The sequence below is a fragment of the Eptesicus fuscus genome, chromosome 20 (genome assembly GCF_027574615.1).
Source record: "Eptesicus fuscus isolate TK198812 chromosome 20, DD_ASM_mEF_20220401, whole genome shotgun sequence".
Taxonomy (NCBI): domain Eukaryota; kingdom Metazoa; phylum Chordata; class Mammalia; order Chiroptera; family Vespertilionidae; genus Eptesicus; species Eptesicus fuscus.
The window spans coordinates 43,776,564-43,797,256 of record NC_072492.1 but is presented as its reverse complement, the minus strand read 5'-3'; the positions used below and the strand labels follow the sequence as shown (position 1 = coordinate 43,797,256).

General features: G+C 41.6%; 2 protein-coding genes across 2 annotated transcripts; both read left to right on the top strand.

Moving 5' to 3' along the window:
* Window positions 1-3,752: 3,752 nt before the first annotated feature.
* Window positions 3,753-8,557, top strand: KRT40 (keratin 40). The gene is made up of 7 exons (XM_008145046.3): window positions 3,753-4,199; window positions 4,893-4,975; window positions 5,251-5,407; window positions 6,233-6,394; window positions 6,473-6,598; window positions 7,713-7,933; window positions 8,458-8,557. The coding sequence occupies exons 1-7, from the start codon at window positions 3,753-3,755 to the stop codon at window positions 8,555-8,557; spliced, it is 1,296 nt and encodes a 431-aa protein (XP_008143268.2).
* Window positions 8,558-13,979: 5,422 nt separating this feature from the next.
* On the top strand, window positions 13,980-20,443 carry KRT39 (keratin 39). The gene is made up of 7 exons (XM_008145034.3): window positions 13,980-14,420; window positions 15,264-15,346; window positions 15,991-16,147; window positions 16,791-16,952; window positions 17,063-17,188; window positions 18,634-18,854; window positions 20,197-20,443. The coding sequence occupies exons 1-7, from the start codon at window positions 13,980-13,982 to the stop codon at window positions 20,441-20,443; spliced, it is 1,437 nt and encodes a 478-aa protein (XP_008143256.2).
* The last annotated feature ends 250 nt before the right edge of the window (window positions 20,444-20,693 follow it).

The window sequence follows — 20,693 nt, the reverse complement described above, 5'->3', positions numbered from 1 at the left end:
ATCTTTCTTTGGGTGCTTGGGAATTCTGTTTTCAGTCTTGGATGGCATCTTCCTAGAAATTGAGCAGCTTCTTCACGATCATTCTAATAAATTTTACGTCTCTGGCATAGCACAAATGTTTACAATTGCTTTGTTTTCTGTTAACTTCTTAACTGTATTTATTAACTACAAAAGTCGGCATTTTAACCAGTTAACTGCCACGGTATTTTGAATTTAATTAAAAAAGGTCTGCCGCTTGCGTCTATAGATGCTTATAGCGTACAAATGGTTAAGAAAACCTGAGAACATCTGCAAGACTGAAAACGGCGCAGTACAAATATTTCGTGCTTGTAAAAAAACTAAATATTCTTGCATAAGAGATGGTTTATTACACTGGCATACATAAAAGTAGACTTTATCTGACTTGTCCATTCAAAAAAATGGTTTAAGATAGGTTGGGAAATACTGAACATAATCTGAACATCAAATATGATCCTATATAATAAAAGGCTTATATGCAAATCAACCGAACAGCAAAAACGACTGGTTACTATGATGGGCACTGACCACCAGGGGGCAGACGCTCAATGCAGGCGCTGCCCCCTGGTGGTCAGTGCACTCCCACAGGGGGAGCACCACTCATCCAGAAGCCAGGCTCACGGCTGGTGAGTGCAGTGGTGGTGGCGGGAGCCTCTCATGTCTCCACAGCAGCGCTAAGGATGTCTGACTGATGGCTTAGGCCCGCTCCCCGCAGTTGGACATCCCCCGAGGGCTCCTGGACTGCAAGAGGGTGCAGGCCAGGCTGAGAGGACGCCCCCCCCTAGTGCATAATTTTCATGCACCGGGCCTCTAGCATAACATATTAACTCATCCAGGTGACCTGATCTACTTATGGAAAAAATTAATAATATAATGTCATTACTGAATTTCTATTTTTTTAATATTTACTGAATGTTCTGCATTTTATTGTCCCTGCTTAAAATGAGCTGACAGTCTAGCAGGTTAGGTATATACATACACAATACCCACTCATTCCTTCAGACAATTAACCATTATTTATTGAATTCCAGGCATTGAACTAAAATAAGAAAATACAAGTGATTTGCCACTTTAGTAAAGTGCTGTGCTACTATAAAATTGAGAACAATTAAGATTGCTGCCATGGCGAGGAGGAGAAAGACATAGTCAAAGACAAATTGACTAGAGTTAGGGGTCAAAGGGGTATGGAAGAAAAGAGGGCATCAAAGGAAAACTAGGCAGTGGCGTTATGTCACCAACTGAGCAAAGAGTTGGAGAGAAGGGAGCATAAAAAGAGGAGAAATTTTTAAAAATAAGCACTGTGTTCTGCTGTAGACATGTCAAGTTTGAGGCACAAGTGGCATATCTAAATAGAGTATAGGCAGCTGGAATTTGCACAATGGCACAAGGAAAGGAAGAAGATGTATGAGAAAGGATGCAGAAGTCTGTGTAAAAGTTTTTAATCAAGTAGTTGCAGAGGGCTGGGTTGCATGGACACAGGGTGCAATTCCATAAGGCTAGCAAAGAGTGCCTGCTGGGGGATAAAGAGTTCAATGAAGACACAGAAGTCATTCAACACTAACTGAATGTGCCAGCCCATTCAGAGTACCTCAGGCATTCATTCAATGTTCCAGAAAGATACACCAAAAGAGTAAGAAGGATCACAACCTTGAGTAAAGAACACACAAAATTATACCTGCCCTAGAAAAATCTAAAAAGCCAAACCTGAGAGGATCAAGAGGAACTTCCAGTGACTTAACTTCCTATCAGAATAAGACTCAAAACTTTGCAATATAATCAAGACTTCCTAAAAGATATCATCCAGAATGTACAGCATGTCATTAAAAATTGTCAGCCATGGGAATAAGCTGGAAAATGTCTTCCACGATTCAGAGAAAAAGCAGCCAATAAAAACAGGTCCCCAGATACACAGATGTTAGAATTCGCCGACAAGAATTTTAAATATGCGTGGCTTGGGGGTTGAGCTTTTACCTATGAACCAGGAGGAAACAACCAAAGTGTCCCTCAATAGATGACTAGGTAAAGAAAATGTGGTACAGACATATAGTGGACTACTACTCAGCCATAAGAAAAGATGAAATACCGCCATATGTGACAACATGGATGGATCTTGAGAATGTCATGCTAAGTGAAATAAGTCAGCCAGAAACATCAAGAGCCATATGATTCCACTCAAATGTGTGATATAAAACTAAAAGCAACAAATAAACATAAAAGAAAAACAAACAACCCAAAACTCATAAACACAGACAATAGTATGATGGTTGGGAGAAGTAGTAAAAGGTAAAGGGGATCAAATATATGGTGAAGGAAGAAGATTTTTTGGGTGGTTGGCACACAATGAAATATACAGATAATGCATCATAGAATTGTACACTTGAAATCTATATAACTTTATTAACCACTGTCACCCAATAATTTTTTAAATGAATGAATGAATGACAACACTTCCATATCTCAGAAGAAAAGCCTCCCATAGCTTGATTGACCCTACTCTGAAGTGTACTCACTGAGGATTTCCAAGACTAAAAGATTGAAACTTGGAATTTACATTTCACTCTTATTAGGAATTCAGGGGGGAAAAATAGTATCCTTGATCTAAAACAGAGGTATAGGAAATGTGGAGAAGGCATGTTTCAAGGCATTGAAAATCACATCTCCAGGTCTTGATAACCAACAAAAGGTCTGCTGTTTCATTTATATTTTGGCCTGGAGAGCACAAATTATGCCCATCAATCATGTAAAGTGACTTTTCAATTTGCACGCAGACAGATGTCATTTACAGACACACAATTCAAACCCATTACAAGTCTCCCTCTTCTACCATGTGAGCACAAGCAAGAGCACAAAGGTTTTGCAAATATTGATAATCACACAGAACATTTTTATGGTGGTGGCACAAACAATATAAATGGTATTTAATGTGTTGTAATCTATAATAATAAAGCATAATATGCAAATCGACCGAACAGCTGAACAGCAGAATGACCATCCAGACGACCACGCTATGATACCCACTGGCGCCAGGCCAGCCAAGGCAGGTGCCATGCGATTGGTTGGGGGCCCAGCCATCACCCCATGATCGCCCTTCAGAGGGAGGCCCAGGCCACCAACTGGCGGGCTACAGTGGGTGGGCGGGGCCTCCCTCTGCAGGGGCAATCCATCGTGGAGCCCTGGCTGGGTGGGCGGGGCCTCCCTCTTTGGGGCAATCCATTGTGGGGCTCCCAGACTGTGAGAGGGAACAGGCCAGGTTGAGGGAACCCCCCCTCCCCAGTGCATGAATTTCATGCACCAGGCCTCTAGTCTTAATTATAAAAGGAGACATGAACAATTTTCAATGCACAGCATCAAAATCTGTGGAAATGTGATTTTCCTTATTTGTGATCACTTCTATTGGTCAAATTTTCTTTCTTTCCTTATTCTGCCAAAAGGACAATGCTTCCTCTGAAGATTTTCTAAAACAAGTATTTTATCCTACTAGCATATGGAAATGGTGCCCTTATTTAGTAACCTGAAGTTATGCCTCTTTTATGAGGCATAAAACTCTTTCTCAGCAAGTAAACAACACTAATGAATGTTCGCATGAAAACTGGTACCAACAGTGATAAAGAAAACATCCCATGCATTCTGTAAATACCCATTTGGTGGCTATATAAAAGTCCCAGGAGGGAAGGAGTCTTTTGGAGTCAGGCAACTTGAGTTTTGCTGCTGATCTTTGTTCCTTGCTTCTTAAGATGACTTCCGACAGTTCCCCCACATCCTGCTCTTCTGAGTCCCATCCCGGGGTTTCTGATGGTGCAACTGCTTCAACTGGTTCCACGGAAACCACTTGTCTCCCCAACACCTGTGCTACATCCAGATGCCAGACTCCTAGCTTCCTGTCCACGTCTTGCTTGCCAACCACTTGCTTCGCGCCATGCTACCTCGCTGGAAGTTGTAACCTTCCATGTGTGGTTGGGAACTGTGCTTGGTGCAAGGATGGGGTGTTCAACAGCAATGAGAAGGAGACCATGCAGTTCCTGAATGATAGACTCGCCAACTACCTGGAGAGGGTGCATGCCCTGGAGGAGATGAATGCGGAGCTGGAATGCAGGATCCGAGAACAGTGTGGAGGGGACATCCCATTGGTGTGCCCCGATTATCAGTGTTACTTCGACACCATTGAAGATCTCCAACGAAAGGTCTGGTGTCTTCTTGTCCTAATGCTCCACTTTGCCAATCTGTGATCAGCTCTCTCTTTACACTAGAAGAGGCTCTAGCAGGAAACCAGGGAAAAGGGACTTCCGGGTGGCAATGTGATGCAGAGGAAAGGGGTCTGGACTGAAAGTCGGGAAACAGCTTACCCCAGGACTGCCACTAATTACTGAGTGGCCACAATAAACTCACATATCTCTAGGCTTTATCATCTACGGAATGAGGAAAAATTGTGCTATATATAAAATTACTTCTGTACGTAACACTGTATATCTGTATTATTTTTAACATAGATATTGAAACGTCTTTTTTTTAATCAAATTATTTCACCTAATAATAATTTTATTTTCTTACTGGTGAATTTTTATTATTGTGGATGGGGATATAGTCATAATATAGACAACTTACAGAGAAAAACGTAACTGAGTTCAACTGCCAAGAAATATTGCAAAATGTCTTAGGTCATTACAAAGCTAAGCCTTTCTTCTCTGTTTCGTTTGTAAATTGGCACTCCTTTTTAATTCATGCAGTGATGTGGTCAGTGAGAAAAGCAGGCTAAAAGCTATGTTATACTTTCTTACAAAGACTTTTAAAAGGTAAATCATGGCATAGCTGTTAAATGTATGCATATTTATGTTTCTTTCAAAGAACCACTTATTACTTAATAACTTACTTCCCAGATTTTGTGCACAAAAGCAGAGAATTCTAGACTCACTATACAGATTGACAACTGCAAACTGGCGGCCGATGACTTTAGGTCAAAGTAAGTTTAATTTAAATTTGAATATAATGTACGGTCTCTCTTTCTCTCTCTCTCTCTTTCACATACACACACACAAACACATCACACATGTTCTCTATATAATATTTTTTAAGCTAAGAATGTTCGCAAAGCTCAAATTTATCATTATTTGGGATGTAAAAGAAATTACAGCTCGTGGCTTCCTTGCGTCCATATGTCATTTGTCAGTAGGCCCTAGTGCTTGGCACAGTGTCTAGTAAAGTAATCACTGGCTGTCTCTTTGTTTCTTGTGAAAGGTACGAGTCGGAGCTGTCTCTTCGCCAGCTGGTAGAGACTGACATTGGTGGCCTACGAGGGATCCTGGACGAGCTGACCCTGTGCAAAGCCGATCTGGAGGCCCAGGTGGAGTCCCTGAAGGAGGATCTCCTTTGCCTTAAGAAACACCATGAAGAGGTGAGGCAAGTGGCAAAATCACTGAAAGAATGTAAGAATGACAAACTAAACTGGTCAAGTCTGTGTGTGTCTATAAGCTGAACGTGGATAAATGTTGCTAAAGCTGGAACAAATTTACTCAAGGCACTGTTACTGTTTGGCCGGATCATTCCTGTGTGTCTCTGAACATAGCTGTGAAATGACCCCTGGCCAGAGCTAGATGAAGGAACCGAACTCTTCACCTGCCATTGCTTTTGTGGAGAAGGTAACTCCACAAATGGCTTTCCTTAGAGGCTTTACCCCACGCCTAACTCTAATCCATAAGGTATGAAAACCAGGCTGATAAATACAGCATACGAAGGCCATTTCAAAAAGGGGATAAAAACTCATGCAACATGTGAACCAATATTTTAAAAATATTCTGCATCTATCAACTTTTTAAAATCATAAAACATAAAGTATATGATCATCCTATATTGATGAAGCTAACAAGTGAAAAGCTAAATGGTGTAACAAAGTATATTTTCCCCCTTGAACATCTGTTGATGATAACAGCAGCTAGCATTTATTGAGATCTTACTATATACCGAGGACTTTTATAAGTGTTTCTACACATATTAACTCATATGTCTCACAATAACTCTCTGGAACAGGTAAAAATTTTATACCCATTTTGCAGATGAAGAAACTGCGTGATGAATGATGAAAAGATTCAACACAGGCAATCTGAATCTAAATCCCACACTCTTACTCACTCCTCTCCAAAACAAAGAAGGGATGCCATGGACGGCGAAGTGATTTTTCCCCACCACTCTGTGACATTCTTTACTTCATTTCCACTTTCAGGAGATCAACTTGCTCCGTGGCCAGCTTGGTGACCGACTCACCGTGGAGCTAGACAGTGCCCCCACCATCGACCTCAACAAGGTCCTGAATGAGATGCGCTGTCAATATGAAACAGTGCTCGCCAACAACCGCAGAGACGTGGAAGAATGGTTCGCTGTTCAGGTCAGCACCTGGAGCGATAAAATGACAGGCTTCCAGACTTCTGCCTGCTTGCGTTCTCTAATCCTGCCTGTGTTGCAGACAGAGGAGCTGAATCAGCAGCAGCTGTCCAGCGCAGAGCAGCTGCAGGGCTGCCAGATAGAGATCCTGGAACTGAAACGAACAGCCAACGCTCTGGAAATCGACCTCCAAGCACAGCAAAGCCTGGTGTGTAAGGGAAAGGCTGCTAGCTCTGTTTCGTCACTGAAGAATCAGGCCCAAGAGACTACCCCCTCTCCCATAACCCAGGGGAGAGACCCATACAGTTCATGTGCGGAAAGTCTGAATCTGGGTGTGCAAGGACTATATTTTCTTGCCTTTCCCAAGTAGCAGCTAGAAGCAGAAGTGAAAGGTCAACAGCTTGTACTGTCCCAAGTAGGATGCCCCGACCTTCTCTCTTGGGCTTGAGCGTGATCCTGCAGCACCCTCCAGAGACAGGGAGAGAGGGGAAAGGGCGGGAACAGAACGAGACAAAGGCACTCAAACGTTCCAGTGGGTTTTAACTCTCTTTTGATGAGGGCCAGTTTTCCAAGCTCACAATCATATCTAAAACAAAGAATGGAATTCATACTCTGCATTCAACCACTATCCTAAATTTTCCCAGGATCCACTCTTCAACCAGACCCTTCACTACCCCCTGCTCCACCCAAGCAACAAGAATAGTTGCGTTCAAGATTACATTAACCAGTTCCAGTCGAACACCACTGTGTGTGTCACGTTAGGTCCTATAGAGAGTATCTTGGTGAAGCCTCACAATAACTTTATGGTGGTAAATCCCTTTCCTAATCCCATTATACAGATGAGGAAAACTGAGACTCAGATAAGTAACAAAGGGTCATGCAATTTTCTAAGAAACAAGAGTGGAAGTTCAATCCCAGTTGTTCAATCTCAGAGCCTCTTCTCTTCACCACACTCTTCCACACCTCCCTGCCACAAGCCCATACTCAATGTTTCCTCCCAATTGCTTTTGATCCTCCATAAGCTGCAGAAATAAATTGTAGGTTGTGATGGCCCTAGTGGTGGTAGCAATAACTAACACAAAGCCCTGAAATTCTTTCAGGTACTGTCCTAGGTGCTTTACACGTATTAACCCAGTTAGTCCTCACAACCATCCCATGATGGTACTTTGCACTGCCCACTTTTTATAGAATAAAACTGAGGCTCAGAGAAGCTAAGTAATTTTCTCCCAGTCACATGGCTAGAAAAGGGAGATCAGGGGCTTGAAAACAGGCAGTCTGGCCCCATAGAATATGCAGCCCTTTTTACATCTTTCTCTCTGCAGGCAGAATCTCTGGAATGCACTGTGGCAGAAACGGAGGCCCAGTACACCACCCAGCTGGCCCAGATGCAGTGCCTGATTGACAACGTGGAAGAGCAGCTGGCCGAGATCCGCTGCGACCTGGAGCGGCAGAACCAGGAGTACCAGGTGCTGCTGGACACAAAGGCCCGGCTGGAGGGCGAGATCAGCACGTACCAGGGTCTCCTTGAGAGCGAGGACAGCAGGCAAGTTCCACACAATCATTCTCAAAATCACGCCAAGTCACAGAGAGTCTTATGTAGGAGAATCCTGTTTCCCCAAGATCTGGCCAAGGTCAAACCTCCCTAATGTGTTAAAGGATCTTCTTACAAGAGTGATGAAAAGCAGCTGACGCTAATCACATGACCGTAAAAATGTTCAAAAATATCCTAAAGTCAAAAAGCAGAATAAATATCATTATATAACTCTTCATACTGGGGGGTGGGAGGGAATCTGTCTCCCTTTGCTCCTGCCTCCCATTAAAGGGAAATCAGGAACATGCATAAGATGGCATTTACAAAGTGAGGAAAATATTTGTTCAACTGCTGCTGCTGCAGCGAAATGAAGTGGCAATACTGGGTCCCGGAATGACAGGTTAAGTCAAACATTATTCTAAAAGAGTGTCCTTCAGAGCATAATCTGCAGGGCAAATTCTGGCATGATTTTTTCTGAGTTGCCATTTTATCCAGCTTTCCCTTGTGAGGCTTAGTTCCAAATGGATTTTCCACAGGCTTCCCTGTAACCCATGTTCCACGACAAGCGCGTCAAGCAACACGGGAGAGCCGTGCTCGGTGTATGTATTTTGCACAGTCGAAAACTGCTGTGCATGACCGCTGAGCACCCAGCCCAGCAGATGGAGGGACTGAAGCCAGCAGGGTCCTAAGAAGGAGATGGGGCTTCAAGCAGGAACATCCAAACTTGGAAACTCAAGTCAAGAAGGCTTTCATGTCCTAAAAGTGTCCTCTAAGCATCCTCAGTACATTTCTGCTTTATTGTTTCCTCTCCTGCCTGCTTATTTGTGATATCCTAGGAGTTTGTAAAGCTTTCTTGCTAATGTCCAAATAAAATGCATTTCATTCCTTCAGCATGGTAGATGTATCTTTGTGGCTTATTACTGTTGGTATAATAACCATTTGATGCCAAGGTAATTGTCTAAACCCATGCCAATAGTTTAATATTCCATAAACCCAAGCTGAAAATATTTTTTTAACTCCTCAAATGCAAACAGATTAACTAATCCATGCAAAATGTCAATATCATGGAAGACAGCTGTATGTAACTCTTGATGAGGAAATTTAGAAATAAAATACAATACATTTCATTTTTAATGATAAAAGTACTAGAGTCCTTTTTTTCAATTTGGCACATGAAGGGAGAGGGGGGACCAGTCATAATTCCTTACCCTTAACATTCGGGAACTTCCAAGTTTTTTTTCTTATGTAGGTTTTTCCATATAGTAGTATCATAGTTATATACGCATCTACTTGTGTAATCTTTTTTTTTTTTCAATAAGTCATCTAAGCATTTTCAATCCTAATAAATATATAAGATCATCTTGTGAACCATTATTTTAGTGACTTCATAAGGTACATTGGTCTGTTATTGGAATATATATATATATATATATATATATATATATATATATATGTATATATATGTATGTGTGTATATATATATATATATATATATATAATATGCAAATTAGCCGGGATGCCTTAAGGCATCATGACCGGCTCAGGAGGAGGCTGCATCACGACTGGCTCAGGAGGAGCTGCGCACGCAGATGGGTGGGAGGAGACTGTGTGCCACCCCCGTCCCAGCGGACACACACCAGGGGTGGGGGTGTGCTCCAAGCGGCTGGAAGCACGCCCCCACCCCAGTGGACACACACCAGGGGTGGGGGCGTGCTCCGAGCGGCCGCTGCACGGCTCAGAGCACGCCCCGGGTGGGTGGTGGTGGCGGCTGGAGCAAAGCAGCCTGGGTCCTGGTGGATGGCGGCAGCAGCCGGAGCGAAGCAGCCCTGGTCCCAGATGCCTGGCAGCAGCTGGAGCAAAGCAGCCCGGGTCCCGGTGGGTGATGGCAGTGGCCGGAGTGAAGCAGCCCAGGTCCCGGGTGCCGGCAGCAGCCAGAGCGAAGCAACCCGGGACCTGGGTGCCGGAGGGAAGCCGGTGCCGGCAGCCAGGGGAAGGAAGGCCTATTCTTGCACGAATCTTCGAGCATCGGGCCTCTAGTATATGAATAATTATTCTTACACATATAAAAAGCAAAGGAAAGAGCCTCCCCTTCCACAAAGATGAAGCAGGGGTACATTTCCCCTTTCCTCTCCCTAAGTATGACTAAAAACTCTGGAAATTATATAGACAAATATAAGCAGACTCCGAAAGGTGGAAGAAGAGACCAAACCATCTCGGCTTCTTGATATCCAAGGAACAACATGGTGCTGAGTTTCTCGGGCTTTCTTTTTTTGGGGGGGGTAAGGGGGGGCTTTCTTTTTGTCTCCTATATCCAGTATTGGGAACTGGAGAAACCAAGAACCGAGAAACACCAGCAGCTGCAGACAAAGAAGAAAAAAATGCTCCTAGAAAAGGCGAGTAAAGGGGGGAAGGGAAGTAAGGTCTCTATACTTCACTTGAAGTGACAAAATGTCAGCACCAATAGACTGATAAGTTATGTGTATCTAATGTATTACTTTTTTTTAAAATATATTTTATTGATTTTTTACAGAGAGGAAGGGAGAGAGAGAGAGAGCTAGAAACATCGATGAGAGAGAAACGTCGATCAACTGCCTCCTGCACACCCCCCACTGGGGATGTGCCCGCAACCCAGGTACATGCCCTTGACCGGAATCGAACCTGAGACCCTTCAGTCCGCAGGCTGATGCTCTATCCACTGAGCCAAACTGGTTTCGGCTAATGTATTACTTTTTAAGTAATTACTTGAAAAGCTATCCAAAGAAAATTTTAAAATGCTATAAATAAATAAAAGTGGAATTCTAAAACATATTCAAGTAACCCACAGGAAGGCAGGAAGAAGAAAACAGAAATTAAAAAACAGAGGGAACAAACAGAAAACAAAAAAACAAAATTCTGACGTAAAACCTACCATATCAGTAATTAAAGCAACCAGAAATCATCTAAATATACCAATTAAAGGACAGGGATTGGCAGAGTGAATAAAAAACTAAATACCTTCCACAAAAAGTTCACTTCAAATATAGGAAGGTTAAAAGTAATGGGGTTGGAGGGAAAATACATGATTGTTCGTAGCAGCTTTATTTGTAATAGCCCAAACTGAAAACAATCGAAATGTCCTAAGATCTGAAGGCCACTATGGAGAGTGAAAAAAGGCAATCTCGACGGATCGTACACTGCATGATTCTATTTACATGACGTTCTTGAAATGATAACATTATAGAGATGGAGGACAATTAGAGAGCATGAAGGAGATCTTTGCGGTGATTAAATAGTTGTATGTATTTATTGCAGTGGTGGTTACATGAATCTGCACATGTGGAAAAAAGTATATAGAACTAAATACACATATTGTATCAATTTCCTAGTTTTACAATTGTACTATAGTTGAGTGAGATATAACCATTTTCTTTGCAACTTCATGTGAATCTATAATTATTTCAAATTTTGAAAGTTTAAAAGGGATATTTTTCCATTGATTTTTTAGAGAGTGAAGGGAGGAAGGGAGGGGGAGAAAGACAGAAAGATACATCGATGTGAGAGCGATACATCAACTGGTTGCCTCCCATACTTGCCCCAACCAGGGCTGGGTACTGAACCTGCAACCCAAGTACATGCCTTTGACTGGCAATCAAACCCACGACCCTTTGGTTTGCAGGGCAAGGCTCTAATCACTTAGCAACACCAACGAGGTCTCTCAGAGTAGTTTAAATTCACATTTCCTGCCTGGCCAATGTGGCTCAGTAGGTTGAGCATGGTCCCATACACTAGAAGTTCATGGTTTGATTCCCAGTCAGGGCACATGCCTGGTTTGCACTTCCATCCCCAATAGGGGGCGTGCAGGAGGCAGCCAATCAATGTTTCTCTCTCACTGATGTTTCTATCACTGAAGTCAATTTTAAAAAGTATTTAAATTTACATTTCCTTTTATTATGAGTAACAATGAGCATTATTTCTAAGGCACTTTTTAAATTTATTTTTTATTTAAAAATTTTAATGTTGACATTATTGTAGGTGTCCCTCTTTCCTCCCCCTTTGCCCATCTTTTATACTTTCTTTCTGGTCACTGTCTGTGGTGTAATTGCAAATATTCTTTTCCAGTTTGGTATCTATCTTCTAACTTTGTAGGCTTATTTTTTACCCATGCATAAGTTATTTGATGTAGACAAACTGATGTTTTTTTATAGTTTCTTAAATTTGAGACATTATTTGAAAGACCTTCTAACTGTACATTTGTAAAGTATTCGCCTATATTTTCTTTTAGCCCATTTTGTAATTTCATTTTTCACATTTGAATCTTTGATCAATTTGTAATTTGTCTTACTGTAAGGTATGATCCAACATTGCCTGCTCTTACCCCTCCCCAAGTGATACAGAATTATCTCCAGACTATTGATAGTCTATCTTTTCCACATTGATTTTACATGTCATATTTATCATATACTAAACCCCAGTCTTCTTGGGAGTCTATTTCTAAACTGCTTATTCTATACCAACAGTCTGTCTATTTATGCATCAATATTGTTTGAATTACTGAGGTTTTAAAATATATTTTAATATCCAAAAAGACTAGTTTATCTGTGGCTTTTCTTTTTTAGAATTTTCCTACCTCTTCAAATTTGTTTACTTTTTCTCATAAAACTTTAGAATTATCTTGTCTAGTTGAAAAAAAGTCAAATTTTGAGAGGACTGCAATAAATTCATTGGGCTCTCAGTTTAATTAATGTAAAAATATTTAGTGTTTTTATAATGATGAATATAGCATTTCGGGTCAAAAATATGATATATCTTTATGTTTTTTCTCTATATCATTTGATATGCAGAACAATGGGTCCCCAAAGATGTTTATGCCCTAATCCCAGAACATTTGAACATGTTAGGCTATACAGCTATGGGGAAGTACGGTTGCTAATCAGCTGACCTTAAAATAGGAAGATTATCCTAGATGATATGAGTAGGCCCAATATAATCAGAAGGGCCCTTAAATGTGGAAGACAGAAGCAGAAGGGTCATGTGAGAAAAACTTGACTGGCCATTGCAGGCTTTGAAGATGGGAGGGGGCCATAAGCCAAGGAATGTGGGCGGCCTCTAGAAACTGGAAAAGGCAAAGAAACTATCCTTTCCTAGCGCCTCTATAAAGGACTGGGAGCTAATAAATTTCTCAATAAAATGCTGAGTAAGTATTCCCGAGAAAGAACACACATATCTTTCAACAGATCATATTTAAACATCAAATATAAACCAAGATGATCACAAATTTTACCTAGTGTAATACCACAAGCAAACACTGAGCACGAAAAATGTTATCAAATGTGGGCTTTGGAAAAACCGAAGGGTAACCAGGCTCTTTTTCAAGAAATCTCTTGTTAGCAATAAAAACCTATCTGGAAAGCTAAGACAGAATTCTGACAACTGCCTTTTAAAAGAGCCTTAGTTAGGAGTGACATTTTAATCCATACTCACAATAAAAATGGGAAAACATTGAGTAGAACAAAGATGAAAAAGAAAATAGGAAAATCGATTGGGCAGAACAAAATAAAATACTGATTTCTAAGTTCACACCAAGAATTATTAGATAATAATCGTTTCCCTTTTCTAGAGAAGAAAGGAAAAATAAATGCTCATTCCTGGTCCAGGTGGAGAGGTCAACAAGGACTTAATGAATGCAATATACTCATTCCTACTTAATAATGGATGCTGTTAGACCTGTGACGACAGTTCCTTTTGAAGAAATAATGTGAAGCTCTGAATCCAATGACAAGTAGTAGTTGTGATGGGTAATAACTTAGTAACAGCCTAAACGCACATTTTTATGAGACCAGGTAACTCTTCTCAGGCAAGTAAAAAGCAGACTAATGAGATGTTCCTATGGGATTCGACATAAGCACCAGACAGGAAAACATCCTGTCTGCTGTGACACTGCCTCAAGGAAAGGCTATATAAGCACTTCAAAGAAGAAAAAGCCACAAAAGGCTCAGAATTTAGACTCAGTCACAGTAGCTTGAGCTTTTGATGCAGGGGAACCACAGACTTTGAAATAAACCAAAGCTGGGCACACACTATGGATACCAAGGACTGCTCAACAACTACTTCTTCTTCAACACCATGCCAAGGCCGCTCTAGGATTACAAATTTTAGGATCATCTCTTCCAACACCAGCTGCCAACAACTTGAAACCAACAAATGCCAACCAACTGGCCACGTTCTGAGAACTTGGCAGTCCCAGGGCTGCCCACCCACTCCTTGCTTCTGCCCTATGCCCATCTGCTTAGTAAACAACGTCGACTGTGGCTGGTGTGGTGAAGGCATCAACAGCAATGAGAAAGAGACAATGCAAACCCTGAATGACCGCCTTGCTAACTACCTGGAAAAGGTGCGGATGCTGGAACGAGAGAACGCAGAACTGGAGTGTAAGATCCAGGAAGAGTGTAACAAAGAGCTCCCTGTCATATGTCCTGATTACCTGTCCTACTTTGCTACCATCAAGGAACTCCAGCAGAAGGTAAGATTCTTGGCAACCTATATAATCAAGTTTTGAATTTACATTCTCCAATTTCTTTATGTCCTTTTATGCTGAAAAATATTTTATAGAGTAAGAAAATGTCTTGAAGGAAATTGTCATCTTGATGCCATATTGAGAGTTATAGTTATAGATTTTCATTTTCCAGAGATACACTCTGCTATTATTTTAACCGGATAACTCAGGACCAAAATGTGTTAACAACACATTGCTGCCATTTCTTTAACAAAAATAAGAAAACAGGGATCTGAGAAAATCAATTTTGTTTTAATAAGTTCCTAACTAGTTTAATTTTCGTCCATGTTTCCCACCATCACCACTTTTTCTATTTTATGCTCATTTCTTCATCTCCCAATTGTTTAAGTAGTTTCTTCCCACACCAAACCTAACTTTCCTATTCAGAGTGATAGGCTGCTAATATATGTGCTGGATTTATTCTGCTTCACTAGTTTTACAAATATTTACTGAGCATAACACCAAGGCACCAGACATTATTCTAGCTTAGGGTACATACTGGTGAACTAAAATGTCCCTGCCCTCATGGGGTTTACATTCTGGTGGATCATGTATGTTATACAAATTTAAGGTAGATTTTATATTTTAATGATAAAACATCTACACAAGTTTTTATTAAAGTAATTTTGCTTAATTTTTAGTAAAATAACAAAAATCTTGATTTTCCCAAGTTGTTCAGGCTTTCTAAGCATAGCTAGGAAAAGCCTAACTAGACTTCCCCTGTGAACTGAAATACACATCAGCCCTTTGGTTTTTAAGGAAGGGATCTTGGTGTTTGTCTCATTTGTGTGTACAACTTCTTAATTCTAGATCTTGTGTACCAAGGCTGAGAATTCCAGACTGGTCTCACAAATTGACAACACCAAACTGGCTGCTGATGACTTGAAAGCCAAGTAAGCCCACCCAGCACTGTCGTTCCTGACAGAATTCACCCTGCGTCTGGTGCTAACACCCTCAATAAGATTATACATAAATCTACCAACCTTCCTGCACCCCCCATGAAGTCACTAGCTCAGAAGAGAACAAATTTTACGATTAATAACCACTCATATGTATACAGTGCTTGTATTTTCTAACATATAAACCCGTCTGATTACCTTCCCAATCGTTCAGTAAAATAAGTAGGGCAAATATACTGTTTCACTATTTAAAATGAGAAAACTGTGATTTAATGGGGTTCAGTTACTTATGCAAAGGCATACAACTAATAGTACAAGACAGCCAAATCTTGGATGCAAATTCTCTTAAATCCTAATCCAATACTCTGCACTTACACTGCATCACTTCTAGGGGCAGGGAGAGGAGGGTAAATGCCCTCATCTCAAAGAAAAGCAGTGTAGCATCATTCTGGCAAAATAATCTAGGGATGATAATTAAGTGACAATGTTTATCTCATGATTCCACCTCTAAAGAGAAGAAAACCCACATGAGAAATGCAGGAAATGAGAGGCCCACAAGGCAGTTAGTTCTGCTTGGCTTGATTAACACCATCTACACTTTAATGCCTTTCACTTCTAAAAATGTCTCATTTTTAAAGGTATGAAGCTGAGTTGTCCCTGCGCCGACTAGTAGAGGCAGATGTCAACGGCCTACAGCGAATCCTGAATGCACTGACCCTGGGAAAAGCTGACCTGGAGGCACGAGTCCAATCTCTGAAGGAGGAGCTCCTTTGCCTCAAAAGCAACCATGAAGAGGTTAGAGAAAGCCCCAGCTAAGCCTTTAAAAATAGCATCGGTCCCTTTGAGGTGAACTTGACAAAGGGTGTCCTCTCTAGATAGTCCTCTGTTTTTTAGCCCTGATCATAACTATTACTATTACCACTGGTTCAATGTATTTCACAACAGTTGCCTATAATACAGTATCTGAAGCCTCCATTGTCCTCTCCAGCTTTTCTAGGATAAGGAAGTAGCCCAATTTTATTGTCTCACAGGTTGCCCCTATTTTAGTAGACATCCCTACACAGATTCCGGGCACTACTGATATAGGTCAATATTGGCATAAGCCCATATTGGCATCATAGAGACTACGGCCTCTCATTAAAGTCCACCTCTGTGCTGCTTCACCCCTTATCCATCCTTGGAAATGATCTAAATTCTTTAAACCCCTGATCTTGCCGTCAATTACTTTTCATGTTGCACTTATTAGAACACACAGTCACATCTGAAATAGCCTTAAGTCATTTTATAGCATCTCAAAAGCACCTATGAATCATGTGTTCCTTTACTGTGGGCTATGGTTCAGACGTGACTAAGCTACATTACTGCTGTTAGACTGAAACAAGAAAGCGAGGAGGTCATCTGTTCACCAAGTGACTTCACACTCTCTTTCTTCCCATAGGAAACCAATTCCTTACAGAGCCAGCTTGGGGACAGACTCAACATTGAAGTGACTGCTGCCCCCTCTGTTGACCTAAATCGGGTTCTACAGGAAATGAGATGTCAATATGAGTCGATCATGGAGACAAACCGCAGAGATGTGGAACAGTGGTTCAACACGCAGGTGGGGAGGGCAGGAAAGTCAAACCTGTGAGCAGACATTGCCCTTCCAGGGGCCCTTTAATCAAACTATGTTCTCCACCATCACATCCATGGTCCTTGACTATGTTTCAGATGGAGGAGCTGAACCAGCAGGTGGGGACCAGCTCTCAACAGCAGCAGTGCTGCCAGAAGGAGATCATCGAACTGAGACGAACCATGAATGCTCTGGAGGTGGAGCGACAGGCCCAGCACCGAATGGTACCCAACGAACTGACCAAGCCTAGCACCATATGTGGCAATAGCTCCTGACACGTGTGCTGAAATGTTTCCCAAACTGCGTCCCTCAGAACAATAGTCCCTCTGTTTGTTAAAGAGTCTATGGCCAGAAAAGGACTCTATGGTCAAGTAAGCCTGGAAAATGCTGGATTAAACAAAGGTTAAACAGGAGGCCCTCCTGCGGGCCTTTGATAAGCTGATATGTACCATGAATCTCCAAGAAGGGGATATGTGGTACTCAGCATTCCAAAACGTACTTGACTGTGGCTCCTTTTTCAAAGGATATCTCATGGCAATAGTGATCCATGAATGCACTTTGGGAAACACTAAAAGAGAATTTTATTTTATGCAAAGCATTTTCATAAAGTATTCAAAATTTATAAAATAGTCTTCTGAGGGAGGTGGCATAATTATTGTGCCATTTTGACAGGTGAGAGCTAAGGTGATTTTCCCAAGCCAAATCCAATATAAGTTTCATCTCACCAATTTTATAGGTGGAGGAGATACTACGATCCTAAGGCATTAACCCTTTGCACTCGCTTGCTTTTTTCTCGATTCCTTTATTCTAATGCTAACCGTGTCGAGTGATACTCGACATCCGAGTGCAAAAGGTTAAGTGACAAAAGAATTAAGAGTCTGAGCCAGAACTCAGGTTCCCAAGTTAGAACTGATTCCACCACCTAACGCTCTGAAGTAGGAAATATCGAAAAGCTCAGATAGGAAGGGTATTAGGAAGGCCTTCCCCAAAGCTGCTTTTATCACCTGCTAGTCATGTGTCTGGGGGCTGCTCATTTAACCTCTTGAACCTCAGTTTTCTCATCTATAAAAATGGGGATAATCATGCAAATAATAGATTATTAAAATACAAAATGCCATTATCCATAAAACTTACAGAATGATAGAGCAGGAAAGAACTTTAATCATCAAAGTTTCAACTCTCATATTTTACATATAAAAAATTGATTCAATGATCGACTTACAAACTATCAAAATGTATAAAATAGTTTTCTGAGGGAGGTGGCTAAATGCTGCTCACTTCCTTTTTAAGGTACAAACACTCTTGAGGTACCATAGTAATGGATTTTTAATTCCTAGGTGTGAAATAAGTTGGAGTACTTTTTTCTCATAGGTAGGAAAGTGTGGTAGGAGATTATCAAGTGATTAAGAAAGAGAAAGATAAGTAGCACTTAAAAGGAGTCGAGAGAGAGAGAGAGAGAGAGAGAGAGAGAGAGAGAGAGAGAGAGAAGCAAGCTTCAGCATAGTTAATAATTTTGGTTTTGGATTTAGTTGGTTAGGAGATGATAAGAGGGCTTGAAGATTCATTAGCACCTGTCACAAAGAAACCACTGTTCAGAATGGTACAGATCACAAAGACCTGGGCTTAAAGGAGTCATCATTCTAAATCCTGCTTTCCTCCTGTGAGGCAGAGAGACTCCCAGGAATGCCTGCTGGCGGAGACCGAGGCCCGCTACACAGCCCTGCTGACCCAGATGCAGTGTCTGATCGATAACCTTGAGGCTCAGCTGGCGGAGATCCGATGTGCCCTGGAGAGGCAGAACCAAGAATACGAGATTCTGCTGGACGTCAAGTCCCAGCTGGAGTGTGAGATCGCCACCTATCGCAGCCTGCTGGAGAGCTCAGACAGCAAGTGCGTAACGTAACAACATCTTTATGAAAAAGACACTTGCAACATGTATGTATGTATGTACTGGCAACAGGGCGACAGTGCTTTAATCTGACCAGTGATGGGGAGCTTTGGATCAAAGGGTCCATACACTCCCTTCAGCTGTGCCGTCTGGACATCCACATAGTAACCTCGTCGAGCTGAGCTCAGTTTTTTTTGAGGAGTTGGTGCTCCTGGTTACTTCCTTATAGGTTTTTAACTTCTTACACTTTTAAAAATTACTAGGGGGAAAAGTGGTTTCTTTAAAGATGAAGATTCCTGACTTACAGATTTTCCCCACTGAGATGAACGTCTGAAGTTCATGAGATTGAACAGTACAACCCTGCTCCCTTTGGAGGAAGCTGCTCAGGCTGAAACCCTTATCCCTGTCCAGCCACTTTCCCTTGATGCCAACAGCATCATGTACATATGCACTTTTCAGCATATTTTTATAGAAGTTGTAATGTTTTTAAATGATAAGCTTACCAATCTATAAGAAACTGACCTAGAGCATGGGCTCTTTGAAGCAACCCAGTACAAAGGCAAACTTAGTTAGGATTGTTAAAAAGACCTCCCTCCCCCAAATAATCAGTGAACTCTGTCCATAGCATTCTTTTAACTGGCACACTCACATTGCTAACCAATGTTAACCAATTCTACCACCTTGGGGAGCCATAATATAACAAAGAAAGATGATGCTTTCTAAAAAGAGTTCTGACTGCTTCTAACACCAATTCTCTAAAGAGTATTCACTTATAAATACACCCAGAAGGCGCTTTGGAGTTTCCCAATGAAGCACTGAGAATTCTTCCATAGATGGGGTTCAGGCCACCCACCAGTAGTACATACCGTGATTAACTCCCTGATTAAAAAAAATAAGTATCTGATTAATTTCCTTTCCTCAGATAATAAGCTCCTCAACTTGTCTCTTATCACTGTTGATCCTGTAAGTTTAGTTCCCATTATATCCATTCTGCAGATGAAAAACTAAAGCAGGAGGGTTTTCTGAGGGCACCAGCTGGTAACAGCAGAGCTTGGCTCTCTCCCGTCTGGGACTCCTGGTGTAGTGGTCTTCCATGGTGCTGTGGCATTGCCTGTAACAGAAGCTAACATAATCCAATACTCCTGAACCTAGGATGCTGCTTTCCCATGCACCTGGTCTGATTCTTTTCCTTCCACCAATGACAGTACAAAGTAAAACGACAGTAGAAGTATTTTGGAAGTATTTGTCTTGAGTGACACGTGTTGAAAAATTAACCACCGCCATTTTTCTCCAGAGCCAGTGTTGCCTTATCTCAATCACAGATACAATTCTGTTTTTGTCTAGGCTTTCCTGCAACCCGTGTGCTACTAAGTGTGAGCCCTCAGTTTGCACAACCATGGAATGCACAGCCCCAGTTTACACATCATCTTCAGCTCTCCATGGGATACCCCAGCCCAGCTGCACCTACACAGACCTACCCCGACTACTCGCTAAAATCTTGACCATCACCAAGGAGATTAAGGATGGGAAAGTCATTTCTTCTCACGAGCATGTGCAGCCTTGCTTCATCATCAGAGCTGCCAAAGTCTAACATCCCAAGGTGATGAAAGTGACCCTCATTCATGAAAGAGAGGCCAATACTTGCTCCTGCCAGAAAGGTTTAAGAATTCCCCAGTCCCTTCAGGTACTTAGTTTCTTTCTACTACAGTGGTCCCCACTGACATTCCGCTCCTGTCCCAAGTCTCTGCGGTCAACGTGATAAAAAACTGACATTCTCTGGAAGCACATTTCATATTTATCTGAGGAACAAGCACTGATTTGTAAGTGCCCAGGAAGGTGAC